Source organism: Electrophorus electricus, chromosome 15 (genome assembly GCF_013358815.1).
Source record: "Electrophorus electricus isolate fEleEle1 chromosome 15, fEleEle1.pri, whole genome shotgun sequence".
Lineage (NCBI taxonomy): Eukaryota > Metazoa > Chordata > Actinopteri > Gymnotiformes > Gymnotidae > Electrophorus > Electrophorus electricus.
Genome location: NC_049549.1, coordinates 11,327,384 through 11,352,933, shown reverse-complemented (window position 1 = coordinate 11,352,933; position 25,550 = coordinate 11,327,384). Strand labels below are relative to the sequence as shown.

The following is a 25,550-nucleotide window of genomic DNA, read 5'->3' as shown; positions in this document are numbered from 1 at the left end:
TGACTGTTCCGTGGTACGTTTAGCACCAGATGGCGTTAATAACCAAGTGTTGTTCAGTTATTGTGTATAGAGGATTCACAATCCTGTACAGAAGATTTAGTTTAATATTCAGACACGTATTTAGACGTTAGACACCAGTGACATTAGTTCAAATGCAGTTTTATTCATCGTTGCTGTAGAGTCTGAATGCATTTAAGTGTCTTCGGCGTAACAGAGTATCTAAAGACGTCTGCTGCAGTTGAGGGGAGCACCGGGGATTCCCGTTTCCGGGGGTTTGTACGGCCCTTTGAATGCGTCCCGTCACTGGCGGAAAAGTAGCCTAACCCCTCCTCGCGCTCAAAAGCACGCGCCGGGCATTCGCGAGCCCAAACGGGAGCAACGGCATGAGCGCCGTAAGAAAGCCAAGCGGGGTGTAAGCTTGCAGCAGGAAGGCTTCCTCATGGCTCGTTACGTTTGTAAGCGGATTTGATCGTGTCAGCTGCAGTTTGTGAAGTGTCAAGCCATGGGTCTGTCATTAAGGAGCTGGATAGCCAACGAGGGCGGGAAACACTGTATATTAGTAAGATACTTTATTAAGAACGTTTTATCACATCTTTGTTGTCTTGTCAGACAAACAAACAAACAAACACTTTTTGAGACGTTGTGTCATTGTTTTTTTTTGTTGTTGTTTTGTTTTTTTAAACTAGCTTTTCTTCTCCCCTAAATGACCAATTTTAGTCATTGCGCTGGATGCTTGGTCTGTAATGTTGTGCATTTGTGCATACAGATCACTTGGCTTAGTGTTAGCGCTTGGATCTTTTGGAGGACATTCATACTGTACTGCAGCGGAGCGGAGTACCACTACCTACACAAGATGCTGGGGGTAATACCGGTCTATCTGTAAAGTATATCTGTATAGTAGCTATGCATTCTCTAGATGAGTTAAGAGCAGGAGCGTCACTAGAAATATATGAATGGCTGGGGGGGGGGGGGGGGGGGATTGTTTAATCCAAAAGTCGTTTTTAGTTTGCTTTTTAAGTAACTTTACTTTAGCATTTGTTCATCAATCATCAGGGTTCCTCTGTCAGTTTTAGTCTTCAGTTTTTCAGTCTTCACGAACATTCTCTGACAGAGACATTCTGTCTCACACACAGCGTGACACAAATTGGTTGAGATTTTAGGGAAGTAGAGCAATAGTCAACGGGAGAGGCATCAGTAGAGATTTGAGAATGGGGGGTCTAAACCCTCTAGAACAACAAAAATGGAAAAAGAACAAGCCATCCATTAACTCCTTCCCTAAATGTAGAATTGTTTAATGCAGAAGTCATTTTTAGATTTCTTTTTTAGTAATGTTACATTAGCATTTGCTCATCAGTCATCAGGGTTCTTCTGCTAGCTTAATGGTATTTTCACAAGCATGTAAATGTGATTGCATTTTGCACAATTGTCACAGACATCCAAATTATGTATTTTCTTTAAATATGTATTTGTCTTCAGCAGCATTCTGAGACACAGAGATCCCCCGTCTCACGCATAGTGACACAAGCTGATTGGGGTTTTCATAAAGCAGGGCAGAGCGATGGTGTCACAGATGGCCCAAACATTCAATCTTTCAGACTCAAATTGTGATTCAGGTTTCATGGCTGTTGTACGCCTCTCCCACGTTGAAGTGCTAAGTATTATGAATTTGTAGACATGATGGCATGGTTGAATAAGATAGAATGAATGAGGCAATTTAAACTAATAACATACATGAATATATAAGTAAGTATAAAAGCATTTGTTAAAGGAACATTCCTTAACCCCGCAGGGTCAGTTAGCTGCATGCGTATTATGTCATTATACTCCTAAAAAACATAATAATTGCAGTCACAAGTTGTCTCACAAACACCCGCACAAACACAAGCAACTTATTGAGTTGCTGGAAAGGTATGTGTTTATTAAAGTATGTATATTTGGATTAGAGTGAAGGTGTGCGTGTTAGAGTGTGTATGTGTTTGTGAGCATTGGAATGTGTCTGTATTTGAGTGTGTGTATATATGAGCGTGAGTGCTCTTTAAGTCCTCTGTCTGAGATGTTCTGAAATGTGCAGCAGACGTGTGACAGCATGCCCATTTTCCAAGGAGAATGCAAGGATCAGACTGCCTGCCAGTGTCTTTGAAGTTTTATTTCGGAACTATTGTATATCACACACGCATGCACGCACACACACACACACACACACACACACACACACACACACACACACACACACACACACACACACACACACACACACACAGAGAGAGCTACCCTTGTTTTCTCCCTAAATGTTTCAGATCCTCATTTATTCCTTGGGTTCTCATCTTTTAGTTTTTGGATCCGTCTGAATGGAACCCTGTTTCCAACCTTATCTTAGCCCCAGTCGTCACCATTAGCCTAATCCTGAAACCTCAACTTTAACCTGAGTATACCTGTTAACTCGTCCTTTTTAACAAAAGCATGCTTTGCGTCTAGTTGAATTCTGTTCTTATAAGATTTACAGATTTTGTTTTACTTTTAAAATTTCTGCTACTGTGTAGGTCTTTTATGATATACCTCCTGGATTTAGTATTTCATGCCTGCAGGCAGTGCTCTAACACTTCAGTTTGTTTGTTTTTTCAGCTGGGACTGTGCATTAGTCGAGCCTCAGCCACCGTTCTCAACCTCAACTGCAGCCTGGTACTACTGCCCATGTGCAGATCTATCTTGACTGTACTTAGAGGAACCCGTCAGGTGAGAGAGCCTGAAAGCGAGGCAGAGGGACAAATCTAGTGGGAGACAGATTTAGTATTTTCCTGAGTGAAGTTTCTCAATGGAGGGGAATATGCTTGATTCAACTGTAAAATATATTTTCTTGTTCTTGCTTCCTCCACCCTCCCACCTTGCTCAGGTTTCAAGTAAAAAAGCACGCAGGTTGTTGGACAAGAGTAAGACCTTTCATGTGACTTGTGGAGTGGCTATATGTGTCTTCTCAGGTGTGTTATAAATTTATGATCTTTGATCCCCATAACTAATCTGGAACAAAATTATAGGGGTATTCTCAGGTTGGTTATTAATGTACGATCTCTGGTCCCCATAACTAATCTGGAGGAAAATCATATATGTCTCTCAGGTTAGTCAGTATTTGCTCTCTGGTCCCCAGAATTAACCAGGAACATCTATCAAACCAATGACAACTGTTCATATGTTCTCAGGCCAAATCAAACTAACATACACTAACAACTGTTATTCACATCTAACCATGACCAGTTCCCACTAACCTTTTATTTAATCTAATGACAAATATAATCAATTAAAACAAACCACAACTAATACATTATATGGTTAAGTACAGCTATTGACAGCTGAGCACACCTAGCCTTTGCAAACCCAAACCAGATGCAGAGAGCAATAATTCATTCTAAGCAGTACAAACCACTAGACCTGGTCTTTAATAATAGCACCAGGGGCACAGTTGTTCTCCAGGCACCAGATTATTATCAGCTTGTGTTACCAACCACCAGATATTCTTACAGGCTAATGGCTCAGGGTTGTGGTCTTTTCTCCAAGTACCAGCTGCATTTTGCCATTTGACAGGTGTGTAACGTGTGTGTGTGTTTGAGTTTGTGTGTGTGCGTCAGAGAGCGAGAGAAAAAAAGAGTAGTTATGTGTGTGTGTGTGTGTGTGTGTGTGTGTGTGTGTATGCGTGCGCGAGAGGGAGAGAGAATGCGTACTGGAACGTGCAGTGATATTTGCATGGTGCATCTTGTTCTTTTAGTCCTCCTTCACTGCCCTTCCCCCGCTACTTCCTGTCTCAAGACATTGTGGCCATGTTCTAATTACAGAGTTCCAAAGTTCTGAGGCATCCTATTACTACAGCAACCACATGCACCTAGCAAACAACCCAATAAACCATAAAGTCTGTCCTGAGAGGTGGGCTTTGAGTGGTGGAAGTGGGCTTGACGTGAGAGAGAAAGACAAGAGACATTGTTAGAGACATTATCAGCTGTTGAGCAGACATAATTTTTTTTTCTCCTGCATTCTTATACCATGCTGTCAGACGTTTCTAAGTGGAAAGTGTGTCTATGTGTGTGTGTGTGTGTGTGTGTGTGTGTGTGTGTGTGTGTGTGTGTGGGTGGGTGTGTACTATTTTGCAGTGGTTCATGTGGGTGCCCACCTGGTGAACGTTGTCAGCTTTTCTGTCAGGTACTCAGATGAGTTCCCCGCCCTCAATGTAGCACATTACCGGGGACAGGTATGAACCCCTGCTCCCTGCCTGCCTTCTGTCATGGCATAAAAACAGGTTTTGATCCGGTTATATAAAGATTAAATGTTTTTTTTTTTTTTTGTCTTATTTCAAATGTACTTTTAACTTCTCTTAATGGTTCTTAATGTTTCTCAATTGACTGCTATTAACTAGCTTTCAAACCCATGAAATTGAATCCATATCTTCAAATCTATTGTTCTAAAAAACAACAACAACAGATCCTGTTGATCCACAGATCATGACATGTTCCACAATATAAAGGGAAGAAAACATTTAGGGTTTGGGTTAGGGTGTATAAACATGGTGTAGAAACATAAAAACAAATATAGTTATAGTTACATGTGGTTTTTATTATGTTGACATAGAATTAAAAACATGCAGTGAAAATGTTAGATGTTTTATGAACTTGAAATTGATTTTTATTTCACATTGGCAAAATATGTATGTTTTTCGCATGGATGGATTTCTATATTGATAACTTGCATGATAAAAGCTGGTACTGTACATGTAGAGGCACAGGAAGGCAAGCTAAGGCAAGTTTTCATACATATTGGCAATTCAAAATGCTTCACATAGCCTGAAGAATTAAATAATAGAGCTTAGTACATTCCAACATCACCTCAATTAAGTTTTTGTCAAAAAAGAAGAAAAAGTTTCATAAGACAATTTATTTTAATAAAATTCATTAAACAAATGCATTTAATAATTGATCACATACAGTTGATTTCAATAGAAAAACAAAAAACAAATAATGAAGTAATAAAATTAATTGCAAATACAAAAGATTTACCTTTATAATCTACTCAAAAGACATAATAATTAATTGCTATGAAATGATAACTGATAAATATTATGACCTTTATTGAGTAAATTTTTGTATACTATTGCAGGATCCTCATCTTCTCATCCTGACCACAGGTTAGCCTCATTCTGCTCACATGCACAGGTGTTCCACTCCAGTCCTGTAGGGGTCACTCTGATTCACATGCCCAGCCTTACTTGCTCCAACATATGTGACACTGGGCACAGAGGACTTGATCATTAACTGTTCAGATCAGTCAGTTGTGAGCGTGATAGTCACGCATCATTGAACTTTGAAAAACATGGAAAGCTGCGTTTGCAATAATTAACTGTTTATTAAAATGTCGTCTCTCCCCCCCCTTGTATAATTGAGTCAGTTCCTGGGATAACAGGTGTCTTGTTGGTTCTGGTATTATTCCTGATGTTTACAGCTTCGTCTCATAGTGTAAGGTTAGTTTGCCCTCTCCTCTTGTCTGACTACGCTTTCTCTTTATTTCTTCTCCTCCTCTCATACTCTGCTCATACTCTCCTCATACTCTGCTCATATTCTCCTCAAACTGCTCATTCTCTGCTCATACTCTCCTCATACTCTGCTCATTCTCTCCTCATACTCTGCTCATACTCTCCTCATACTCTGCTCATTCTCTGCTCATACTCTGCTCATACTCTCCTCATACTCTTCTCTCCTGCCCTGTTCACTTCTCACTATTTTACTTCCATTGTAGAATATCTGGCAGGAATGCCACTGGTATGCACCTTGTTTTGGGCATTCTCCAACAAAAGATCATCTTGCTTTAAATTCACATTTCTTACTTTGATTTTGCATACAGTATATCAGAAATGCTTTGAAGAGTGTTTATAATTCCTCTAGAATCCATATATTTATATTTAATGGACCCTTTAATAGCCATCTGTCCCAGAGCAACCTTGTATCTCTCTCTCACACACACACACACACACACACACACACACACACACACACACACACACACACACACACACACACACACCTATAATTACAGCATAATGCACTAGGAGGCTTTGTTTTTGTGTGCTTTGACTGAGCTAGGCTCTGATTGAAGTGCCATTTATATTGGCCTGAGGCTTTTCACAGGAGGCTGTGTTCAAAGACTGCATGACCAGGCTTTCACTGGGGCTCAGTGTCCAGCTCTGGTTAACAGTAATAGCCGTCCCTCCCAAGCACCTACTCTGTCAAGAGGGGCTTTTCCAAATGTTACTCACTTATATTCCATCCCCTTGAAGCAGAGAGGTGAGCCCTTTCTTTTAAGAGTGGGGTCTGTAGCTTTTTTTCAGAATCTGCCTGTTCTGAGCATGTAAACTCCAGCATACTGGGGTTTGTTTCAGTGCCAAAAGTGTAAAGCAGAGTGCAAACTAGTTCCCAGATGTTGCACTTGGTTTGGTCATATATTCTCTTCTGCTTTGCTACGAAAATATCCCTTTATTCATACTAGGGCTGTATAGATGTAGAAAATTACCCCATATGATGAATTATTGCTCATACCGTAGATGTGTGCGATAATAGATATAATATCATCTCACTATAAGAGAAGCAGAAATTGCAATCGTGGATTTGTGTGCATGACGAGTAGCCGCAGAGTTTATAAGCATCCACAGTGTGAAATGACTTATTTGTTGTCCTTGTGTCTCTCATTTCTTTTCTTCCTTTATTCCTTGTTTACATCTGCATGTTACACACTGTGTTCAGCCATATATTAAATAATTTGCCTTCTGTTATTTTGTGTCTCTGCAGGGTTGGTAACTATGAGATTTTCTGGTACACTCATAACCTTTTCATCCTCTTCTATGTTGTGCTCTTGATGCATGTGGTCGGGTGAGTCTTTCACACATCTATCACACATCCTCTATCTCAGTCGCTCTAGTTGGCTCTTTCTCTCTCTGTCTCTCTTTCTTCGTCTCACACACAGGGATGCACACACATTCATTCATGTTACTGATAAAACACATTTTCTGAAATTTAAGACCCATTTTTTCCCAAAACCTTAAACAAAAATCCAAAATTCATTGACTAAAATGAACAAAATTCAATTATTAAAATGCAAACAAAACAATCAAATGCATACTCACTACTTACTAGACACTAGTGTAATAAGTTAAAACACTATTATCAAAGGTACTAAAGAATTAATAGCAATTCTGCTAGGGGAAAAAAATGAAATCCTGAAAAATGAAGTATAAATGAAATATAGCTGTAAAGTGTTATTTATGGAGATACATCTGAAGCATCAGCATGTCAAGATTCTCCATTCATTTATTCATTTATTTGGGTTTTTCCTTTTATTTGTCACCTAACCTGTGTGGTTTCACACTCACCGCATCCCTGTTTTCTCATGGACTGATCATACCTTTTAAAGTTTGTCAACATGAAGGTTGTTCATGACTAAACCATCATGTCCTTGTTTTATTTATGTTTTACTGTAGCGAAATGAGCTTTGTCTTTTAGATGGCAGTTAATGTTTGTTAAATTGTGTTCAGGGTATCAGAATTTGTATGTTAGTTTGAAGTAACAGATATTGAAATATCTGTAATGTCCCTGTAATATCTGCTCTGTAAATATGTCCTCCCGTAGAGGGGCTCTGAAATACCAGACAAATGTTGATGCCCATCCACCTGGCTGCATACCTGCCAATCAGACGAGGGCACATTCAGATACATGGCCCAATCAGGAGGTAGATGGAGAACTGGTGGCTGAGTCAAGGGAAATGTCACTTGTTTGTAAAGAAGATGCCCATTTTCAACCTCATTTCCCCCAGGTTTGTGATTTTAATAACCTGTGTGTGTGTGTGTGTGTGTGTGTGTGTGTATCTGTCTGTTTAATAAGGTGTGTGGCTTTAATTGCTCATATGCATGTGCATGCATTCCTCTATATTACATACCAAATGTATAAATTTATGAATGAAGGGTATTCTGAGATAACCTGTAGAGCTAGAGCTTAGCTTTTTTAAGTATAAAAGATATGAGTACATTGTAATATTAATACATTGGAGAGGCAATATATGTTTGTTAAATTCATTATTTTAAATATATAAAATGCTATTCCTTCAGCATTATAGCTAAACAAATGGCAGTTTTGTGTTTCTAAAATCTATTAATTAAGTCTCACTCCTTCCTTCAGCTTTAGAGCCCCGTCCTCATGGATCGAAACTCCCCCAATATACCCTTTATATAATGAATGTCTGCGTGTGTGTTTCTGATTTGTGTATAATATCTTGCAGTAACTGAATGTAGCATTAGCACCACATCTGAAGCCCCTCCCTCCAAGTGAACTCTTGTTGTGACGAGGTTTTACACCTGTTTTCCCCCTGACCTCTACACTTAACTCTTGGATCTTCAATCCAGTGTTAAATTATATGTGTTAATATTTTGTGTGTGTGTGTATATGTAGACATGGCTATGGGTCTTGGGCCCTCTATGTCTCTACTGTGGAGAGAGACTGTACCGCTACATCAGGTGCAATGCATCCGTCACCATAGTTTCGGTTGTCAGGCACCCCTGTGATGTCATAGAGGTGCGCATGCTGAAGAACTCTTTTAAGGCCCGCCCAGGTCAGGTAAGCCCCACCCTTTCCTCTGCAGTTATGAATAGTTCCAGTGTTATTTCCATACTATGGATTTCATTCTTATCTCCCCTTTATGATTTTTCATAAAACACCATGCGCTCAATGCAAGTCAGTGTTTCCAGTTGTATGTGTGTGTGTGTGTGTGTGTGTGTGTGTGTGTGTGTGTGTGCGTGTATCTCTTATCTTTGTTAGTATGTCTTGCTGAACTGCCCGAGTGTGTCATCATTTGAGAATCATGCTTTCACTCTTACTTCAGTGAGTACATTTTGGACTGTGAGGGTGTGTCTAAGCAAGAAAATACCTGTAAATGTGTGTAAGTGCACACATATATGTCTGTATGTGTGTGAATGTGTGTGTCTGGATTTCTGGATTTAGACTGTATGCGGCTGTGATTTGTTTTGTGGATGATGTTATGGTGCCATTGATAGATTTTGCTGAGTTTCTCAGGGAGTTTTACTTAACATAAACATGCGTGCGCTTGCACACACACACACACACACACACACACACACACACACACACACATACACAGGCTGCTCTCCTACTGGCAGACACTTACTGTTCCTGGGGGTCTGACTGTAATGTGAGTTTGTTTGTTTGTATGGGGGTGTGACTCACTCTGTGTTTTCCCTCTTTAGTGTCCAACTGAGAACAAAGAAACATTTGGCATTCATGTTCGAGTAGTTGGGGACTGGACTGGTGAGAAACACACACACACAAATGCACACACATAAACAGATGGAATCAAAAACTCAAATGTCACACATTTCTGAATGCTAAGAGTAAAAACACAAACACCAATTAAAAATGATTAAAATGACTAAAGTCATATTAAAATCATACTAAAATGTGCAAATTCTGCAGTTACTGGTAGTTTCTCTCACATGCACACGCACATTTTTGTTGACTTTGAATAGTGTTTCCACAATGTCATGCTTTATAGATCAATGGCTGTTGTATGAAACAATCTAAACAATGCAGCTTTATCTTCCAACACACAGACACACACATACGCACACACATGCTTTGTGTTTTTTCCTGTTTTTAATTGAATTTTCCAGTTCATTCTGTTTTGCACCTTAGTAGCTGGCTGCTTCTTTTTCCAGTTGTCTTGATTTTGCCATTTCTTCCCCTTCTCTCTAATTCCTTCTCTCTCTCTCTCTCTCTCTCTCTCTCTCTCTCTTTCCCTTTCCCTCTCTCTTCCTCTCTCTGTTTCTCTCCCTCTCTCCCCCTCACTCCCTCCCTCTCCCTCTGACTCTCTCTCCATCTCGCCATCTCACTCCCTCTGTCAATCTCCCTTTCTTGCTCTTTCTCTCTCTCTCCCTCTCCCCTCATTCTCTCTTTCCATCTCTCCCTCTCTTACTCTCTTCTTCCATCATGGATGATGATAGCCTGTTTTTCTGAGCTGCTACTTCCTGACTTGGAGCATTCTGAGATCCTTCCTATGACAAATCAGCGGAGATACCCCAAGTATGTTCCGTGTGTGTGTGGGGGGGGGTGGGGGGTGTATTTATATGTCTGTGCATGCATTGTCTGTCTGTGTTTGTTGTGGGAAAAATGTTCTACCGTTCTGTGGATGACATTATAGATAGTTATCTTTCCGGAGAGCCAAAGTACACAGACAAGGGGGGAGGTCATGACCTATTGGCATTTTCCAGACCTTGAATACTCTTGGGATGAGAATGTGCAAACTACTTGTGTTTTTGTATGTGTATTTATGTGCAAACTATGTATGTGTATAAGAGTGCGAGTCTGGTATGAGTGAGTCTTTTCTTTTGTGTCTAAATGTTTTTTACCCACCAGAAACAGGTTTCAAGGGATATAACAAGAGCATGGGTGTGTCAGTGTGTGTGCCTGTGTTGGTCTCTGTTTCTACATTATGTATCCATGTGTACGTGTGTTTGTACATTGTGCAGATGTATGTGTTAGTTAGAGAGAGGAAACCATCTACCTCTTAAGTTGACATACTTGCACACAATACAGACAGACAGACACTGAATCACAGTACAATAAGGCAGAAATGATAACTTTATGATTACCCTTGTGTGTGTATATGTGTGTGAGAGTGTAGATGGTTTGTTCTTTTGGCTTTTATTGTTTTTTTTACATCCTTTGAGGAAATGCATCCTTTGAGATCTCAAAATGATGTCATATCCTATGTTGTTAGATCATCTGTGCACTGGTTGTTACTGGTAAAGTGCCTATTTCATTAGATGTTCTGTGTCCTGATTGGAAGCTGTGCTGTGCTGCCTGCCCCAGGCTGTATGTGGATGGTCCGTTTGGCAGTCCATCAGAGGAAGTTTTCAATTATGAAGTCAGTGTGTGTGTGGCTGGCGGCATCGGAGTTACGCCTTTCGCCTGTATCATGCATGCTCTCCTGTGAGTATTGCAGCTAGATTACCTGTCTTTCTTTACCTGTTTGTGCTTACCTATGTTAGTTAACCTGTATGTGTTTGTTCATGTGTATCTGTGTGTGACCCCAATGCATACATGTGCGCACACACACAGACACAGAAGCACAATACAGTAAGGCAGAAATGATAACCATTTATGATAACCCTTGTTTGTGTGTTTGTGTGTGGGTTTACTCCTGTGTGTTGGGGGTGGGTGTGCTATCTATCTTCCATAGTGATGAGTGGCGTCGTTATAAACTGCAGAGGTTGTATTTTGTGTGGGTGTGCAGAGAGCTGAACTCTTTTTACTGGTTTGCTGAATTGCTCTGTGGCCTACATCGCAAGGTAACACATAGACACACAAATACACTTTGAATGAAACACACCTGCACATACTTCGAATAAATCACACACATATGCACTTTAATTGGTAAAAGCACATACAGTGGGAAAACAGTGGAAAAACATATTTTCCGAAGCACTGACATAGCTCGTTATGAATGATGCTAATTTAACCTGAAAACATATGTGGTTTACAGCACCACCTGCAGGTTAACTTCATACTGCAGCTCTGCTGCTTTATAGCATTTAATGCTAGAGCTTAGTTAAAGTAATACTTGCACACCTATCCATCTCCCTCTCCCTCTCTCCCTCTCTCTCTCTCTCTCTCTCTAGCTTTGGGAGCAAAATCGTCCAGACTACCTGAACATTCGACTTTACCTCACAACAGCCCAAGAGCTGCAGGTAAATCGACACTGGGCTCTCATCTGCTGTCTCATCTCATTTTCAGTCAGCAGAACTGAATGTTTCTATTATTCACAAACACACTCACAGGCTCTGAGTCAGATAGATGTTCATTCAGACCCATGCACTTACTCACATATACACTCTGTTCACACTGTGTTCTCTCACTGTGCCTCTCTGTATCTCTGTGTCTCTCTCTCTCTGTATCTCTCTCTGTCTCTCTCTGTCTCTCTCTGTATCTGAAAGGGAGGTTTCGCTCCCCTTCCAAAAATCCTTTTATCAGTCTAGATGCTGAGCTCCGGGCTTGTATGTGACAGAGCAAGGCCATATTAGTCTGAACAACAGACACGCACACACACATGGACAGTCATTCATTTTCACAAGCACTGTGAACACTTTCCAGTTTTATGGGCTTTATTAGAAACACTTTTGTAGGTGCACAGTTTGAAGTCTATTTCTTGCAGTATCTGATAGCCACAAAGCCACTCCTGGTTGGCTGGTTTTGGGTAGTGGGCCACTCTATCCGGACATGTAAAAGCCCCAGCAATGCTGCAGTGTCTACAGTATAAACTGTAATAGTACACTTGTAAAATGGCTATATCTAATCAAAATGGCCAGTGTGTGTAAGTACAATGTATGTGTTTCTTCTGGCTACTGAGTCTATTACTTCCGCTATGTTTAAGGGATTGTCTTGTCATCCATTTTTCTAACAATATTTGTACTCTTTCCAGAACCTCACAGATGAAAAGTACCGCCCCCTACATTCTAGACTCTTAATTGGCCGACCCAAATTGAAGCTCCTTTTTGAGGAGATAGGAAGATCCAATCAGCAGTGAGTATAATGCATAATTAACTTAATATAGAATTACAAACAGAATACATTTTTTTGTAAACATTTTCTACATGCACTTTTTGACAAACTTTTATACCCATGAAAATCCCCAAATCTTTTTTTTTAGTTTATATATAATTTTTGTGAAAATTGTCCCAATATCTCATGTATCCTAATGTGAGATATGTTTTGGCTAGTTGTTTCACATCATATCAATACAATTTTTATGTGTGTGAAATGTAAACACTTTACACTGCACATTCATGTGTTTCATGTCTGGATCTTCTTTGGATATACTTTGATCAGATTCCGTTTATACTTACTAAACTGCGTCTCCAGTGTGACCAGATAAGATGTGATTTTACTCCCCCGTGTAAAAAGTGCACCAACACCTTAGGTGTGTGTTTACCTCCTACCATAAACACAGATTCTCACGTGCTATTAGCAATTTATTAAATGCTGTCAAATCCTGGAAAGTAAACCATGTAAAGGAGGTAGTGAATCATCTGCCTCAGTAGAGCGGAATTCCTTGTCTTACAGCTACTTTAGTTTCCGTAGCACTCAGCGTCACTACTGTCCAGGGGACGTTCTGGGTGCATAAGACACGTCAGCACTTGGCAACTGTTTACCTATGTGGATAACAAAAATACATTCCGTTTCCACTCGTTTTAGATGTGGTCAGTATCCATCTCTGACCACCTCTGAATGTGGTTTGAGTGATCTGACTGTAATTCGATCACACTGATTCACTAGGGGCATTTATACCTTGCTTTTCATGTGGCCAAATGAAACCTGAACATGATCAGATCACCAAGTAGGTGTGGAATTTAATGTGGACAATTATGTAGTAAACTCCAGGGTTTGAAGATGCAAATCTGTTTTTATGCTATTTTATTCTTGCGCTCATGTGTACTGTGGAGAACTGAATTATAAAGTGCCATTATTCTACAACATACATGATCAGAACAGTTGAACAGCTCCATGATTCCTGTGCTTGATGGGTGTAGCACTGTTTTTCAGTTTTCTCCTGTCTGATCCCATAATAGGCAGAATTTGTCAGGCATAGTGAAGTCGGTTAAGTTTGGATGTTGTCAAGACATCTGAAGGAAGTTGTGTGTCTTTTATGGAATTTTTATGGCCAGTGATTCTCAATATGTTTTCTTATCTGTGTGTGTGTGTTTGTCCACACTGTGTTTATGTGTCTATTATCCACAGCAAAAAAGTAGGTGTGTTCTGCTGTGCGCCTAAAGGCGTTTCCAGAGAGCTCCACAAACTCTGCAACTCATTCTCTGCTTCAGGAACGGTCTTCGAGTACAACAAGGAATCATTCAGCTGAGGTGCATCAATTAAGAACAAACAAACATCACAAATAGAGAAAAAAAATTAGAGCCTCTTTTTCATTGGGAAACATAGGTGACAAAAAGACATTTTAGACTAAAGCAAAGCAAGAAAGGAGTGAAGGGGTTCCTTTTGAAATCCTCAGATATAAAACTGCCGGAAGTGATGGAGCAAAAGAAAAAAACAAGAGAAAGCGCTGACATCATGCTTTGAGTCAGACTTTTAGTTTTCTAATCTGATTACTGTGCTCTTTGGAATGCTGCCAATGATCATTCATTTAAAATGACATCCTTTTCCCTTTGTTTGATCTCTTTCTTTAACAATCTAAGTCTGTGGAATGAGTCTTTATATCTGTTTTACTTTTTTAATACCAAACCAAATACAGTCCAGAAAAGCTAAGGGTGTCTTCCTATTGTATGGACAGTAGCTTACAGGTTGTTGATGTAAATCCTACTCTGTTAGGGTCGTGCAATGACATTTAATTCTGATCTGGAATCAGTTTGTACCCTTTGTGTCTTAATTAATACAGTATTACTGGTTCACCAAAAGCCAGAGACGATGGGCTTTACAAGGAACTGCAAGGGGTAGAAGAAGTTGTGTTTCTAGCGAACAACTTCCATGTTTGTCATACATAGCTCACTGAAAGAACCTGATCTGTCTCGCACCTATTTAAATAATTGCAAAAAGAAAAGACAGGTTGTTTACAGTGGGTCTAGCAGCGGTGTCTGTGCATGACAGGACCCCAGGCATAGACAGAGTGTGGCGGTGTTGTAGCCAAGGTGTGTGTCCTGTCTAACTAAAGTTATTTATTCTCAGCATCATCTTATCAGTGGAATAAGGGCATTCTGATGAGAAGAAGAATATTCTCATGATATGCTTTCATATCTTTTGATTTGAAAATGTCACAAGTATGTAAGGTTTAGGTATAATACGTCATTCAGAATACTGCACTGCCATACATACACCAGTTAACTGTGTGCACAAACACACAACTATAGTCCTGCTCACAACAGTTATTATGTCTTTTTGCTTTATATTTTTTACTTTTTAAAAACAGTAATGTTAAAAATTGTTTTTGGTGGCTCATTATATTCCACATTCAACTTAATTTCAGTTAAACAATTTTTTGTTTGTTTTTCTGTTTTGTTTTAAAGTTGCACTGCAAATGGCAACAGCCAAAGACTTGTATATTTAATCAAGATATATTTAATTAATCATATAAACACTCATTTACTACCAGAGCAGAAGTCCTGTTTTTATTAAAATAATAAGAGATTAAAAAAGAATAACCTTTTAAGATTAACGTACAGTACAATGATCACCAATAAAACAATGGAACACACTCCAATCTTTGAGTGAGTTTGGGGTATGGCTGAGTGGAGTTTGGGGTGTGGTGCATATATTGTATTTTAGTTGGGCAGGCTCTCCTGTTCTTGGTTAAAACATGCTGGGGGGGGGGGGTCAGCAACAGGGGTTTTTGATACAGGGTACTGACTGGCTTAAACAGATATCACTGCTGCCCTCTGCTGACGTGTTTATGAACAGCGTGGCAGAGAATGGACTGGCTTCGGACCTGGATCAGTTTTGTCTGATCTCCCTGAAACACGCTATTTGTGTGTTTGGTGTGTGTATGTGTATAGTTATCTACGTGAGTGTGGTTGTAATGATCTGTGTGCTCTTTCTGCACAATGATCTGTTTGTATTTGGCCTGAGTGTGTATGGCACTGAGTGCAAGTGTATGAGTATGCAGTGTAATTCGGTGTGTGTGTGTGTTTGTGTGTGCATATGTTTGTGTGTTAGGGGCAAAACCATGCATAAACACATGTACAAACATGTACATGTGTGTATATGTGTATTTAATGGTAGACTTGAATAAGGAAATTGAAATGTATGTGTGCACGTACGTGTGTGTGTGTGTGTGTGTGTGTGTGTTGTGTGTGTGTGTGTTCACAGCGTGGTCTGGTACGAGGTGCTGGCCTCCTCCTCACTGCTACTCAGCAGGGGCTGTCTCTCCCCGTGGCCTGAATGTTTGTTCCTTTTGGGCTTGAGGCCACATGTCTTGGCGAGGGTCACGCCGATGACAGCGGCAATGAGCGCACCGAGAACTCCGGCTCCCAGCAGCCAGGGCCAGATCTGCTGAGCCTGATCCAGATATGGGGTCAGGAATTCCTGCAGGAACCACTGACCTGAAGGTCAGGCACAAAAATGTAAGGATGTGGCCAAGTCATTTATATGTGTGTGTGTGTGTGTGTGTGTGTGTGTGTGTCTAAGGCTCACTTGGGTTGAGGAGGTAGGAGTACTCATATCCCAATGCTTTAGTGGTGAGGAAGTAGTCTCCATTCTGGTACAGTGGGATAAAGGGCACCATGTAGTAGCCGTCATTGTGTCCAATTGGGGCGTTGCTTGCTGGGTAGTGTGTCCGGGCAGGTTGGTGCTTCCGCAACCATTGCTCAAATATACTACACAAAATGACAATTACAGCTGCTAGAACTATACAAGGAAGACTGCTACAGCTGCTAGAACTACACAAGACAGATCGTTACAGCAGCTAGAACTACACAAGACAGATCGTTACAGCTGCTAGAACTACACAAGACACACAGCTAGAACTACAGCAGCTAGAACTACACTACATACAAACCATTAAAGCAGCTAGAAGTACACAACAGACCATTACAGCTACTAGAACTAAAAAACTGACAGACTGTTAAAGCAGCTAGTAACAAAACAAACTGAGCAGCTAGTAATACAATAAACAGGCTGTTACTGTAGGTTTTACATTATACATTGATTCATCTATAGGACTCTGAATATTGGTGGTGTTGAATGAAAGTGTGTGTGTGTGTGTGTTACCTGTCAATAAATGCATGGTGTATCAGGAAAATGGGGTCGTTGGCAGAACCCTGCACTGAGGACATGGTACCATTCATATAGATGTGCAGTGCGTTGTGCATCGTGCTCTGACCAGTTACTGCTATGCCTGTCTGTGGACTCGCAAAACCTACACACACACACACACACACACACACACACACACACACTATAACTATAATTCCAATCATTTCTTTCCAATGTTTCTCAGTCCATGTATTTCCTTTGTCTTTCTTTCATGTGCTTCTGTATATTATACATAACTCAGGGTTCACAATTATTCGTTTTTCTCTTTTGCTTACACAGTTACTGAACACTGGCACGTGACTGAACACAACAAAACTCAGGTTCTTTGGCTTTTTATGTTGAGCACTCTAAACCCAACTTAGTGGACTTGACTCATTACAATGGCCTTAGACACTTTTTGCAAACCGGCATGAAATACACAAATACACAATTACAATTTTCATTACAAACTACTGGGCCATATTTTGGTAAACGGAACATGAACATACACTTGGAGCAACTTCAGCCACTGTGAGAGATCTGTGGGGGGTAGCAGCTGTGGGTAAAGGTGGGGAAATATCATGAAAGGCAAGGGGGATTGCAGCATGCGAGGCCACTCTCTCCATTCTTTACAGGAACTCAAATGAGTATTTTCCGTCTCCTGCCCCTGGAAGGTGTTGTACAGCCGTCCTCATCTGGAGGTCAACCACCTGAGCTGGTCTCAGCATTGGCCGCTGCAGTGCGCAGGTCAGGGATCAAAAGTTGTCACATGGATTTTAGTTTGCCGACATTCCTGCGTCGTGCAGGACTGTAATCATTCTAAGTGGCTGCAGCTGTACATTGACATGCATGTACGGGTACACATGATGGCAGCAGTTTGTTGTCGGCGACCTCCTTGCAGGATGGCCCTGAGATCGGAGACACAAGTACTGCTATACTGATAAATATGTAAGGCAGACACTGTGCAGGAGAGCTGTAAATTTAATGCAGCATCATAAATTCAGTGTCTAAAATATGATGGATTCATTCATGTGTAATGACATGCTTTTGGTTCATCGTCTCTTTGGATGAAGCAAAGACATCAGTATTGTGACAACTGTATTTTCAATCCATTGGTTCTGTGTCAAAAGCCTCCATGTGATAAGTGTGTCTAACATTATGGTGTGCATATTTCTTTTCTGTTTTGCTCAGAATATATGAGGATTTCTTCAAATGTGTGTAAGGTTTTGAGGAATGTGTGCAGATATTTTAAAACAGAGATGTTATTGTAAAATGTAAGCAATTTGGAGAAACTGTAAGACAAAGAGCTTTTATCCGGTTCTTTGAATGGTACAGTTGTCACAGGAAAACCTAAAGTTTCTTAAATCCTGCAGTGGTGACACACACGTGCTACAGGAGGTGCACAGGTCAATGTTACCTCATCTGAATCAGTGTGTAGGTTGGAGCATCAGCAGATGTTTGAGTGTACGTGTATGCATGTGTATTTATTATGCAGAACTATCCTTTTCCAAGACAGTATTCATGTAATGAGACTATGCCTATTACAAAAACCAATCCACCTTTTTATGAACCCTCTGTTCTATATTCACATGTTAATTCGCTTAAACACGAAACAAAATCTGCTGTTAATTTACTAACAGAGACTTTGCTAAATGCAAATATTATTGCAGTAATATTCATTAAAAGCTGTTGGTGTTGCAGTAACCAAAATCGGCCTCCTGTTGGCAGCATGCCCTGATCCCCAGTGACTGCCTGCTCCTTTGAAGGCTTTATTTGTCCTAGCCTAATTACAGTTACATTTGTGTTGAAAACATGGTTGCTAAAAACCTTCTGTAGAAAAGAATTGGAGGAAAGACAATGGAGATAATTTAAGGGGGGAAATTTTGCATGATAGAATATCCCCCCTGTATTTAACGTTGTTGTTTACCCTCCAGAGTGTTCCGGAAACTCATGTTTGAGCGACGGTCGAGCGAGTCTGTCTCATAGTCCCTCAGGCCCAGCACGAATTCCACATCGGCTGAGGTGGGCAGCTGGCTCATGCGACTTTGGTCATGGTTGCCAGGGTTACGGAGCAGTGGGCCCTCTGGCTCGCCACTGCACAGCACCTCGCGTGCGTTGTAATCCTGTGGCCTCGTGCAGATCACCTGCACAGGTGTGAACACTTGTCAGCACACACACATTTGCTCACCTAGACTATTGTTCATGGTCAGATATACACACTTAACGAGGCTAGCTTTCACGGTACGGTCTAACACACACAAACACACACATACACACACACCTAACCAGACTATTGGTCATGGGTGGACCCACACACGCACCTAATCAGACTATTGTTCATTGGTGGTCACATACAGCAAGACGTGGGAACAACTGATCTCTAAGTTTTCAGTCAAAATGGAACACTGCACTATTTCCCCTTTAACTGCAGCCATTGGAAGACAGACAGAGAAAGAGAGAGAGAGAGAGGCAGAGAGAGAGAGAGAGAGAGAGAGAGGCAGAGAGAGAGAGAAAGAACGAGTTTCTGCTTGATAATTGACTACTGCTTCTCCCACTCATTTATCCGCAGACATGCACACGCCCACACAGTAACGGCTATTCTGTCCGGAGACACACACCGGAGCCTCCCCAGCAACAGCAGAGCAGAGCAGAGCTGTGTGGGGGATAGCAGGAGAGAGAGAGAGAGAGAGAGAGAGAGAGAGAGAGAGAGAAAGAGAGAAGGAGAAAGGGAATGAGAAGGGAAAGAACTGAGAAGAAACCCAAGGGAGAGAAACAATAGAACCTGGGGAGAGATTGAGAGTAGATAGAGTTAACAGATAAGAATAGGCTTATGTGTGTGTGAGAGAGAAAGAAAGAGCAAGTATGAGTGTTTAAGGCGAGTGTGTGTGTGTGTGTGTGTGTGTGTTAATCAGTCATGTGATTCTTAGGGTATTAAAAGCTTTCATTCTGAAGGAAAAATATATCATATAAGTTGATTGTGGCCAAGCAATTGTGGTCTCACTAGTGTGACAGGGACTTTGTTCTTTTTATATAAATAAACAAACCAGAGCATGTCTCCACATGTCAACTGAAGTATGACACACTGTCCAGCCTGTTAGCATGCAGCACTGAAGCTGTCTGAGAGGCTTCAGACGAAAGTGGCTTTTGCTTAATTCTCTAAGTGGTCTTGTGCATGTATATGTTTGTGTGCGTGAATGCATGCCCACGTGTGTGCATACGCCAGTACATGTCTTTAGGTCTTTAGGACTCTGTGTGCCATGTGATTCTCTTCCATGGTGACCCCAGTCACATGTGAGTGTGTGAGAACTGAAACAGTGTGCTCGTGGGATATTTTCATGGTCTGTACTCCATAATCTCTCAGATCTGGCAACCCCAGTGCTGCGTCACAAGGCAGACATCCACCTCAAACTCCCATGTAGTGATCTCAATGGAATGCACCACATCAGAGCTCCTGAGGGAACTGGATGGGGTGTGGGGGACATGCAGGGTGCGGTTTTAGCCGGGTCCCAGCCAGCCATAGGGGTGCTCTTGGGTTAGGTGGGTTGCAAGTCCCACTATTCTGGCATGTGCCCAATTCATGCAGCATATCTTTGGGGGGGGGGGGGGTTTGGAAGAAGATCCCTGATTTAAGCACATTAACTCATTAACTGCATTCTGTATCAGTGAGGACACACTGAATCATTGCTCTTCACACATGCCTTGTATGTCACTGCATGATGAAAGAAGAAGTGAATTAAGTTACTTCATGGTGTTCAAATGGTGTTAGGTAAGATGAGTAGTAGGACCTGGTTCTAGCCTAGACACATGATGCTTTGAGAAAATAGAAAAGTACGCATTTTCTGTTGTAAAAAGGATGTTGCAGTTTAATCAATCAAACAAACTAAGCATGTCTAAAATAGGAGTCTAACATTCTGAACAATCACGCTTTCTAGTTGTGGTATATGCAGGTATCTTGGGAAACACAGCTACATGTTTTGATGTATCTTGGGGGGTCACCTTGGGCCTCTAAGGCATCATGTGATTACAGTTTTACAGCAAATGATGTCTAAGTATTAGGTATAGAACATCTAGGGATTAAACATTTATGTCTTTGCTAGTAATCCAGAATGTTATCCTATCACTGAAGTACAAAAGCCATCAAGCACTTTGTCCTGTTTGCCTCTAATACGGCAGAAAGCTTTAAGAGATGTAATATTGTGATAAGAACTACTCTACTGTAGACTGCTGTTCACTTTGCAGCTTCCCGTATGGCCTACTCCTGCTCCTAGGTTAAATTTACATAGTCTAAATTGATTTAGATCTTAAGATACTTACTAAGACAAATTTTAATGTTTTAATCAACCGCATAAATCACTCAAGCAAGTTACTACATTTGCAGGTTCACACACTTTTATTACGCTAGTAAACTTTAATCTTCCAAGTAAATTTTCTTTGTTCGTTGGATAGTTTGCCAATCATAAAATCGCCTTTCTAAAATCTACGCATGTAGGGCGGACGCAAACGTATCATGACTACTACAGTAAAATAGAGCAGCAGAGTTCTGTAACAGCTTTCATCTTTACCTTCCACGAGGAGAAGATCGAAGCTGGGCTGATGCGGTTGGGCTCGAGTGGGTTGCGCGCACCCATCAGTTCGTCAGTGCACACCTGGCAGCTCCGCGCGTCTCGCCAGTCCCAGTATGGAATGGTGAAGTTGAAGTCTCCGCTCAGTTTTCGGATCTCGTGTTCCCAGAGCAACAAGAACACGCGGTGCCACGGCAGGAAGGCCGCAGCTTCGTGCGCGAAATCGACGTCTTCCCACACGTTGTTGGGCCCGCCAAGCAGTGCGTCACGGGACACATAGTAGTGCATCCACACGAAAAGGTCGTATACGCTGACCTCCGCGAACATCGGATTCGTCCCGTTATTCATCTGTTTATACGTACCTGTTGCTATCATATAATCGGGGCTGATGGTGTTTTTGGCCAGGTTTATATATGAAATAAACCGCTGCCTGTCCGATCCAGACAGGTGAAGGATATTTTTACGCACCGATTCGCGACTTTCCGCACAGTTAACCCCAAAGTAACCAAACTTGCACTCGGCACAATTATAACCCATGAAGTTGCCAGCGCACTTGCACGTGCGATTGTAGAACACTAGCGGCCACCGTTCTCGGTCGTCCACGTCGCTGTGTGGATACTGTGGACCGTTGGGAAGGTCGGACACCACGACGTCTTGGCAGAAACCTCGACCTGACCGTGCCCCGCACACCGAGCCGTCTCCTGGCCAGACCGGACAGCACTGCTTGCTCTGAAGTGCCTCTGGAGTCGTGCAGGGCCGCGGGAACTGCTGGCGCGAGAGGCGCACAAACTGGATGAGGAAGAGGGAAAGACACAAAGGCCTCATCACTAGCTTCGTACAAAAAGCGGATGAGTTAAGCGCTGAACGGGCACTGCAAGAAAGAAGAGAATGAAAGTGTTAGTAGAGGTAGTTTGGGCGCGTGTGTGCTTTCCACCTCTCTCTCTCTCTCTCTCTCTCTCTCTCTCTCTCTCTCTCTCTCTCACTGTCACATGTTGGGGATAAAACCAAGATGCCTAATCGTAGTTCAGCCTCAGTATATCTCGGGACCGTTTTCTCCCTAAGGCTCAAGCTTGCGGAATGTACCACGCAGTACGGCCGTCTGTCGTTAAACTTTTAACAATTACTTAGCAGCGATTCCATGCACACAGGCACACGGCCATATCAGCACCATCACTTAAACTTGGCAAATAAATTTGAAAAATTCAATAAGACTAATTCAAACGCACACTTGTTAACATGTTTAATCAATTAAATATATAATTGATCATTTGAATGTTGGCTCATTTTAATGTATTTATGATGAATTTTTTTATTTTGTTTTTATGACAGTGTAATCTTGGTAAAATCTATACTAATGGAATCAACTTAGTTACACCAATGATTATAGAGGCTGTCGTTGTCACGGCAACATATAATAATAAAAGAAGACCAATGCACAGTGGCTTTCTGAGTTTTAGGGTTTTTATTCCACTAAAATTCCGACTGATCCCTAGACATATCATTGGAAACCGAAATTTTCAATAGAAAAAGTAAGACCATCCTGTCCATTTTTCTTGCTCTCTTCTGTCTCCTTCTCATTCTCACACACAGAGTTTTGTGTGTGTGTGTGTGTGTGTGAGAGAGAGAGAGAGAGAGAGAGAGAGAGAGAGAGAGAGAGAGAGAGAGAGAGACTACATGTGTAGCATTCTGTCTAATCATATGCACGTCACATGAGACCAGAGCGGGCACGAGGTCCACTTATCCTGCTCGAAAGAAGGGAGCGCGCACAGACGTGGAATGAACATCACAGGATTATCTTTTTCTCCCTCACTCACACACAAACCAATCGTAATAAACATTCGCTTTGGCTAAATAGACCTAGTAAACCAAAGCATTTACGAAGACATAATATGGCAATCGACACGCAGATCCTCTATTATTCTATCGTAAAAATAAAAAATTACAACACCTCTCATTTTTGTTTAGCCTATCAGCGACTTCCACCGTTTCGTATGGCTGTGGATGTGGGGTCACACCGACTAAATTAGCGGGATTTGTTATCTGTTCGTGGAGCTGAGATGCAGCCTGTTGTTGCGTGGCTGCGTGGCTCCCCCTTGATGAGGAGGGTGAAATGTGTCCGAACGCAAAGTAACCACCTTAATACAGCCAATACTCATGTTGAGGAGCAGGCCTCTGGTTCGCTTCCCAAACTTGGGCATGCATAGAAGTTGAACTCTGCCACAAGAGGGCAGCGTGCGTTCTGCAGCAACGTTTAGGCAGGTCGTACGTGTCAAAGTAGCATGCCAGAACCCAAAGTTTCCTAGCAGAACATTGCCCAGAGCACAGCCTCGATTGGCTTGCCTTCTTCCCATAGTGCATCTGGATGCCATCTCCTCCCCAGCTAAATGATACACACACACCTGACCATTCACATGACGTAAAAGGAAATGTAATTCATTAGACAGGCCACATTCGTCCATTGCTCCAGTCCTGTTGTAGGCACTTTGGTGGATGAGGTCAGCACGAGCACACCGACTAGTCTGCAGTTACGTGACCCCATAACAAGCAAGCCCCACACCCAGCAAGTTGCCTTCACACGGTAGATCCTGACACTTTTCTATCATAGTCAGCATTAACTTTTTCAGCAACTTGTGCTACGGTAACTCTTCTGTGGGACCAGATGGGCTAGCCTTTACACCCCATGTACATCAGTGAGCTTTGCGTGTCCATGAGCATGTCACTGGTTCATTGACTGACCTTCCTTGGACTATTGGTAGGTACTAACTACTGGATACCAGGAACACCCCACAAGACTTGCTGTTTTGGAGATGCTCTGACCCAGTTGACTAGCCATAACAATTTGGCTTTTTAATGTTGCTCAGGTCCATACGCTTGCCCATATGTCCATCTTCCAACACATCACCTTCAATAACTGACTGTTCACTTGTTGCCTAATATATTCCACCTCTTGACAGGTGACATTGTAATGAGATAACAAATATTATTCACTTCACCTGGTTTTAATGTTGTGGCTGATTGGTGTATATACATATACTGTAGGTCCAGAAAGGAGGAACCACAGACAGTAGTTGAAATCAACAAAACAAATATCCTGTGGGACCCCAAGTCATGATGAACCAACCAGATAGTAGATAAGATGCAGAAAACAAGCAATGGTATTACATATGTCCCAAGAGATGGAAACATCCAGATAAAGGAATATAGGACATTAGAGAAATACCAGGGACGGACGCCAAGGGCGTCCCAGAGCTGAACGTGGCACTCGAGGTTATGACCTGTAACCTGGAGGAGTGGCTCCAACAGATCTCAGGAAAGACAACATTGAACTCAGTCAAGAAAAGCACAAGCTTAGCAGTTTTTTTTTAATAAGAGAAAGGAATAATCGTGATCATGTGAGAAGTGACAAAAGAAGAGAGAGAGGCTGAGGGAAGGGGAGAGAGAAATGGAGGGAGTTTGAGGGGAAATCTCTTCATATCAAAAGCCTCTTTTGATCCATTTGTTCTATTTGAGCAAGAACTGCATATCATACACAAATATATATATGACCACTGTTTCTATGGCAACGCATTACCAAATGTTATTTTGCAATGCCAATTGAATAATTGATTGACTTAATTGTGTGTGTGTGTGTGTGTGTGTGTGTGTGTGTGTGTGTGTGTGTGTGTGTGTGTGTGTGTGTGTGTGTACATACATGCATATGTGCGAATTTGGGGAATGATAAACAAGCTTTCTATTGTCCACTTTCCTTTCTGTTAAAGCTTTATAACTACATTAGTTTTGTGTGGGTTGGATCAATTTTCCAATTCACACTTGGTACATAGCTGAAACCTTCAACAAACATGGACCACACAGTTCATCACCTCACATAGATGCCTTTAAATCTAAATGAACATGTGAGCAGTAAGAGATTAGCAGAGAGAGAGAGAGAGAGAGAGAGAGAGAGAGAGAGAGAGAGAGAGAGAGAGAGAGAGCGAGAGTCATTTCTTGAAACACTCTGTGCCTATAACCAGAAATTTACTTCACAAACCTTTGTCATTGCTTAATTACATACATAGAAAAAGAAAAAGCCTGCAGTAACCCTATCACTGGTTCCTGTAGCTCACCTGGTAACACATGGTGCTAATAATGCCAGGGGTCATGTGTTCATTTCCCTTAGTGC

At 41.5% G+C, this 25,550-nt stretch overlaps 2 protein-coding genes across 3 annotated transcripts; one reads left to right on the top strand and one right to left on the bottom strand.

Annotated features, from left to right (window-relative positions):
* Positions 1–406: 406 nt before the first annotated feature.
* On the top strand, positions 407–15,974 carry LOC113578740 (NADPH oxidase 4). 2 transcript variants are annotated; one of them, XM_027012181.2, is made up of 19 exons: positions 407–559; positions 767–862; positions 2,623–2,733; positions 2,891–2,975; positions 4,137–4,234; positions 5,137–5,164; positions 5,425–5,497; positions 6,819–6,899; positions 7,656–7,839; positions 8,472–8,636; positions 8,838–8,900; positions 9,284–9,344; positions 10,037–10,115; positions 10,905–11,024; positions 11,275–11,383; positions 11,714–11,782; positions 12,514–12,614; positions 13,830–13,951; positions 15,906–15,974. In XM_027012181.2, exons 1-18 carry the CDS (start codon positions 503–505, stop codon positions 13,948–13,950), a joined length of 1,701 nt encoding a protein of 566 aa, XP_026867982.2. In that variant the 5' UTR covers positions 407–502; the 3' UTR covers position 13,951; positions 15,906–15,974. The 2 variants fall into 2 exon arrangements, with proteins under 2 accessions (XP_026867982.2, XP_026867983.2); XM_027012182.2 differs by lacking the exons at positions 12,514–12,614; positions 13,830–13,951; positions 15,906–15,974 and having other exon boundaries at positions 10,882–11,024.
* Positions 15,900–23,553, bottom strand: tyr (tyrosinase). The gene is made up of 6 exons (XM_035534478.1): positions 23,538–23,553; positions 21,392–22,218; positions 18,757–18,973; positions 16,806–16,953; positions 16,230–16,411; positions 15,900–16,138 (listed from the first exon to the last, which is right to left on the bottom strand). Exons 1-6 carry the CDS (start codon positions 23,545–23,547, stop codon positions 15,900–15,902), a joined length of 1,623 nt encoding a protein of 540 aa, XP_035390371.1. The 5' UTR covers positions 23,548–23,553.
* Positions 23,554–25,550: the final 1,997 nt, after the last annotated feature.

Excerpts from the sequence above, each read along its gene's own strand:
- tyr (XM_035534478.1), bottom strand. Across the intron at positions 16,412-16,805 it reads CACCATGCATTTATTGACAG|TATATTTGAGCAATGGTTGC; the intron begins GTAACACACACA and ends CATTTTGTGTAG. Across the intron at positions 16,139-16,229 it reads CTCCTACCTCCTCAACCCAA|GTCAGTGGTTCCTGCAGGAA; the intron begins GTGAGCCTTAGA and ends CCTGACCTTCAG.
- LOC113578740 (XM_027012181.2), top strand. The coding sequence starts at position 503 with ATGGGTCTGTCATTAAGGAGCTGGATAGCCAACGAGGGCGGGAAACAC. Across the intron at positions 4,235-5,136 it reads TAGCACATTACCGGGGACAG|GATCCTCATCTTCTCATCCT; the intron begins GTATGAACCCCT and ends ATACTATTGCAG. Across the intron at positions 7,840-8,471 it reads TTCAACCTCATTTCCCCCAG|ACATGGCTATGGGTCTTGGG; the intron begins GTTTGTGATTTT and ends GTGTATATGTAG.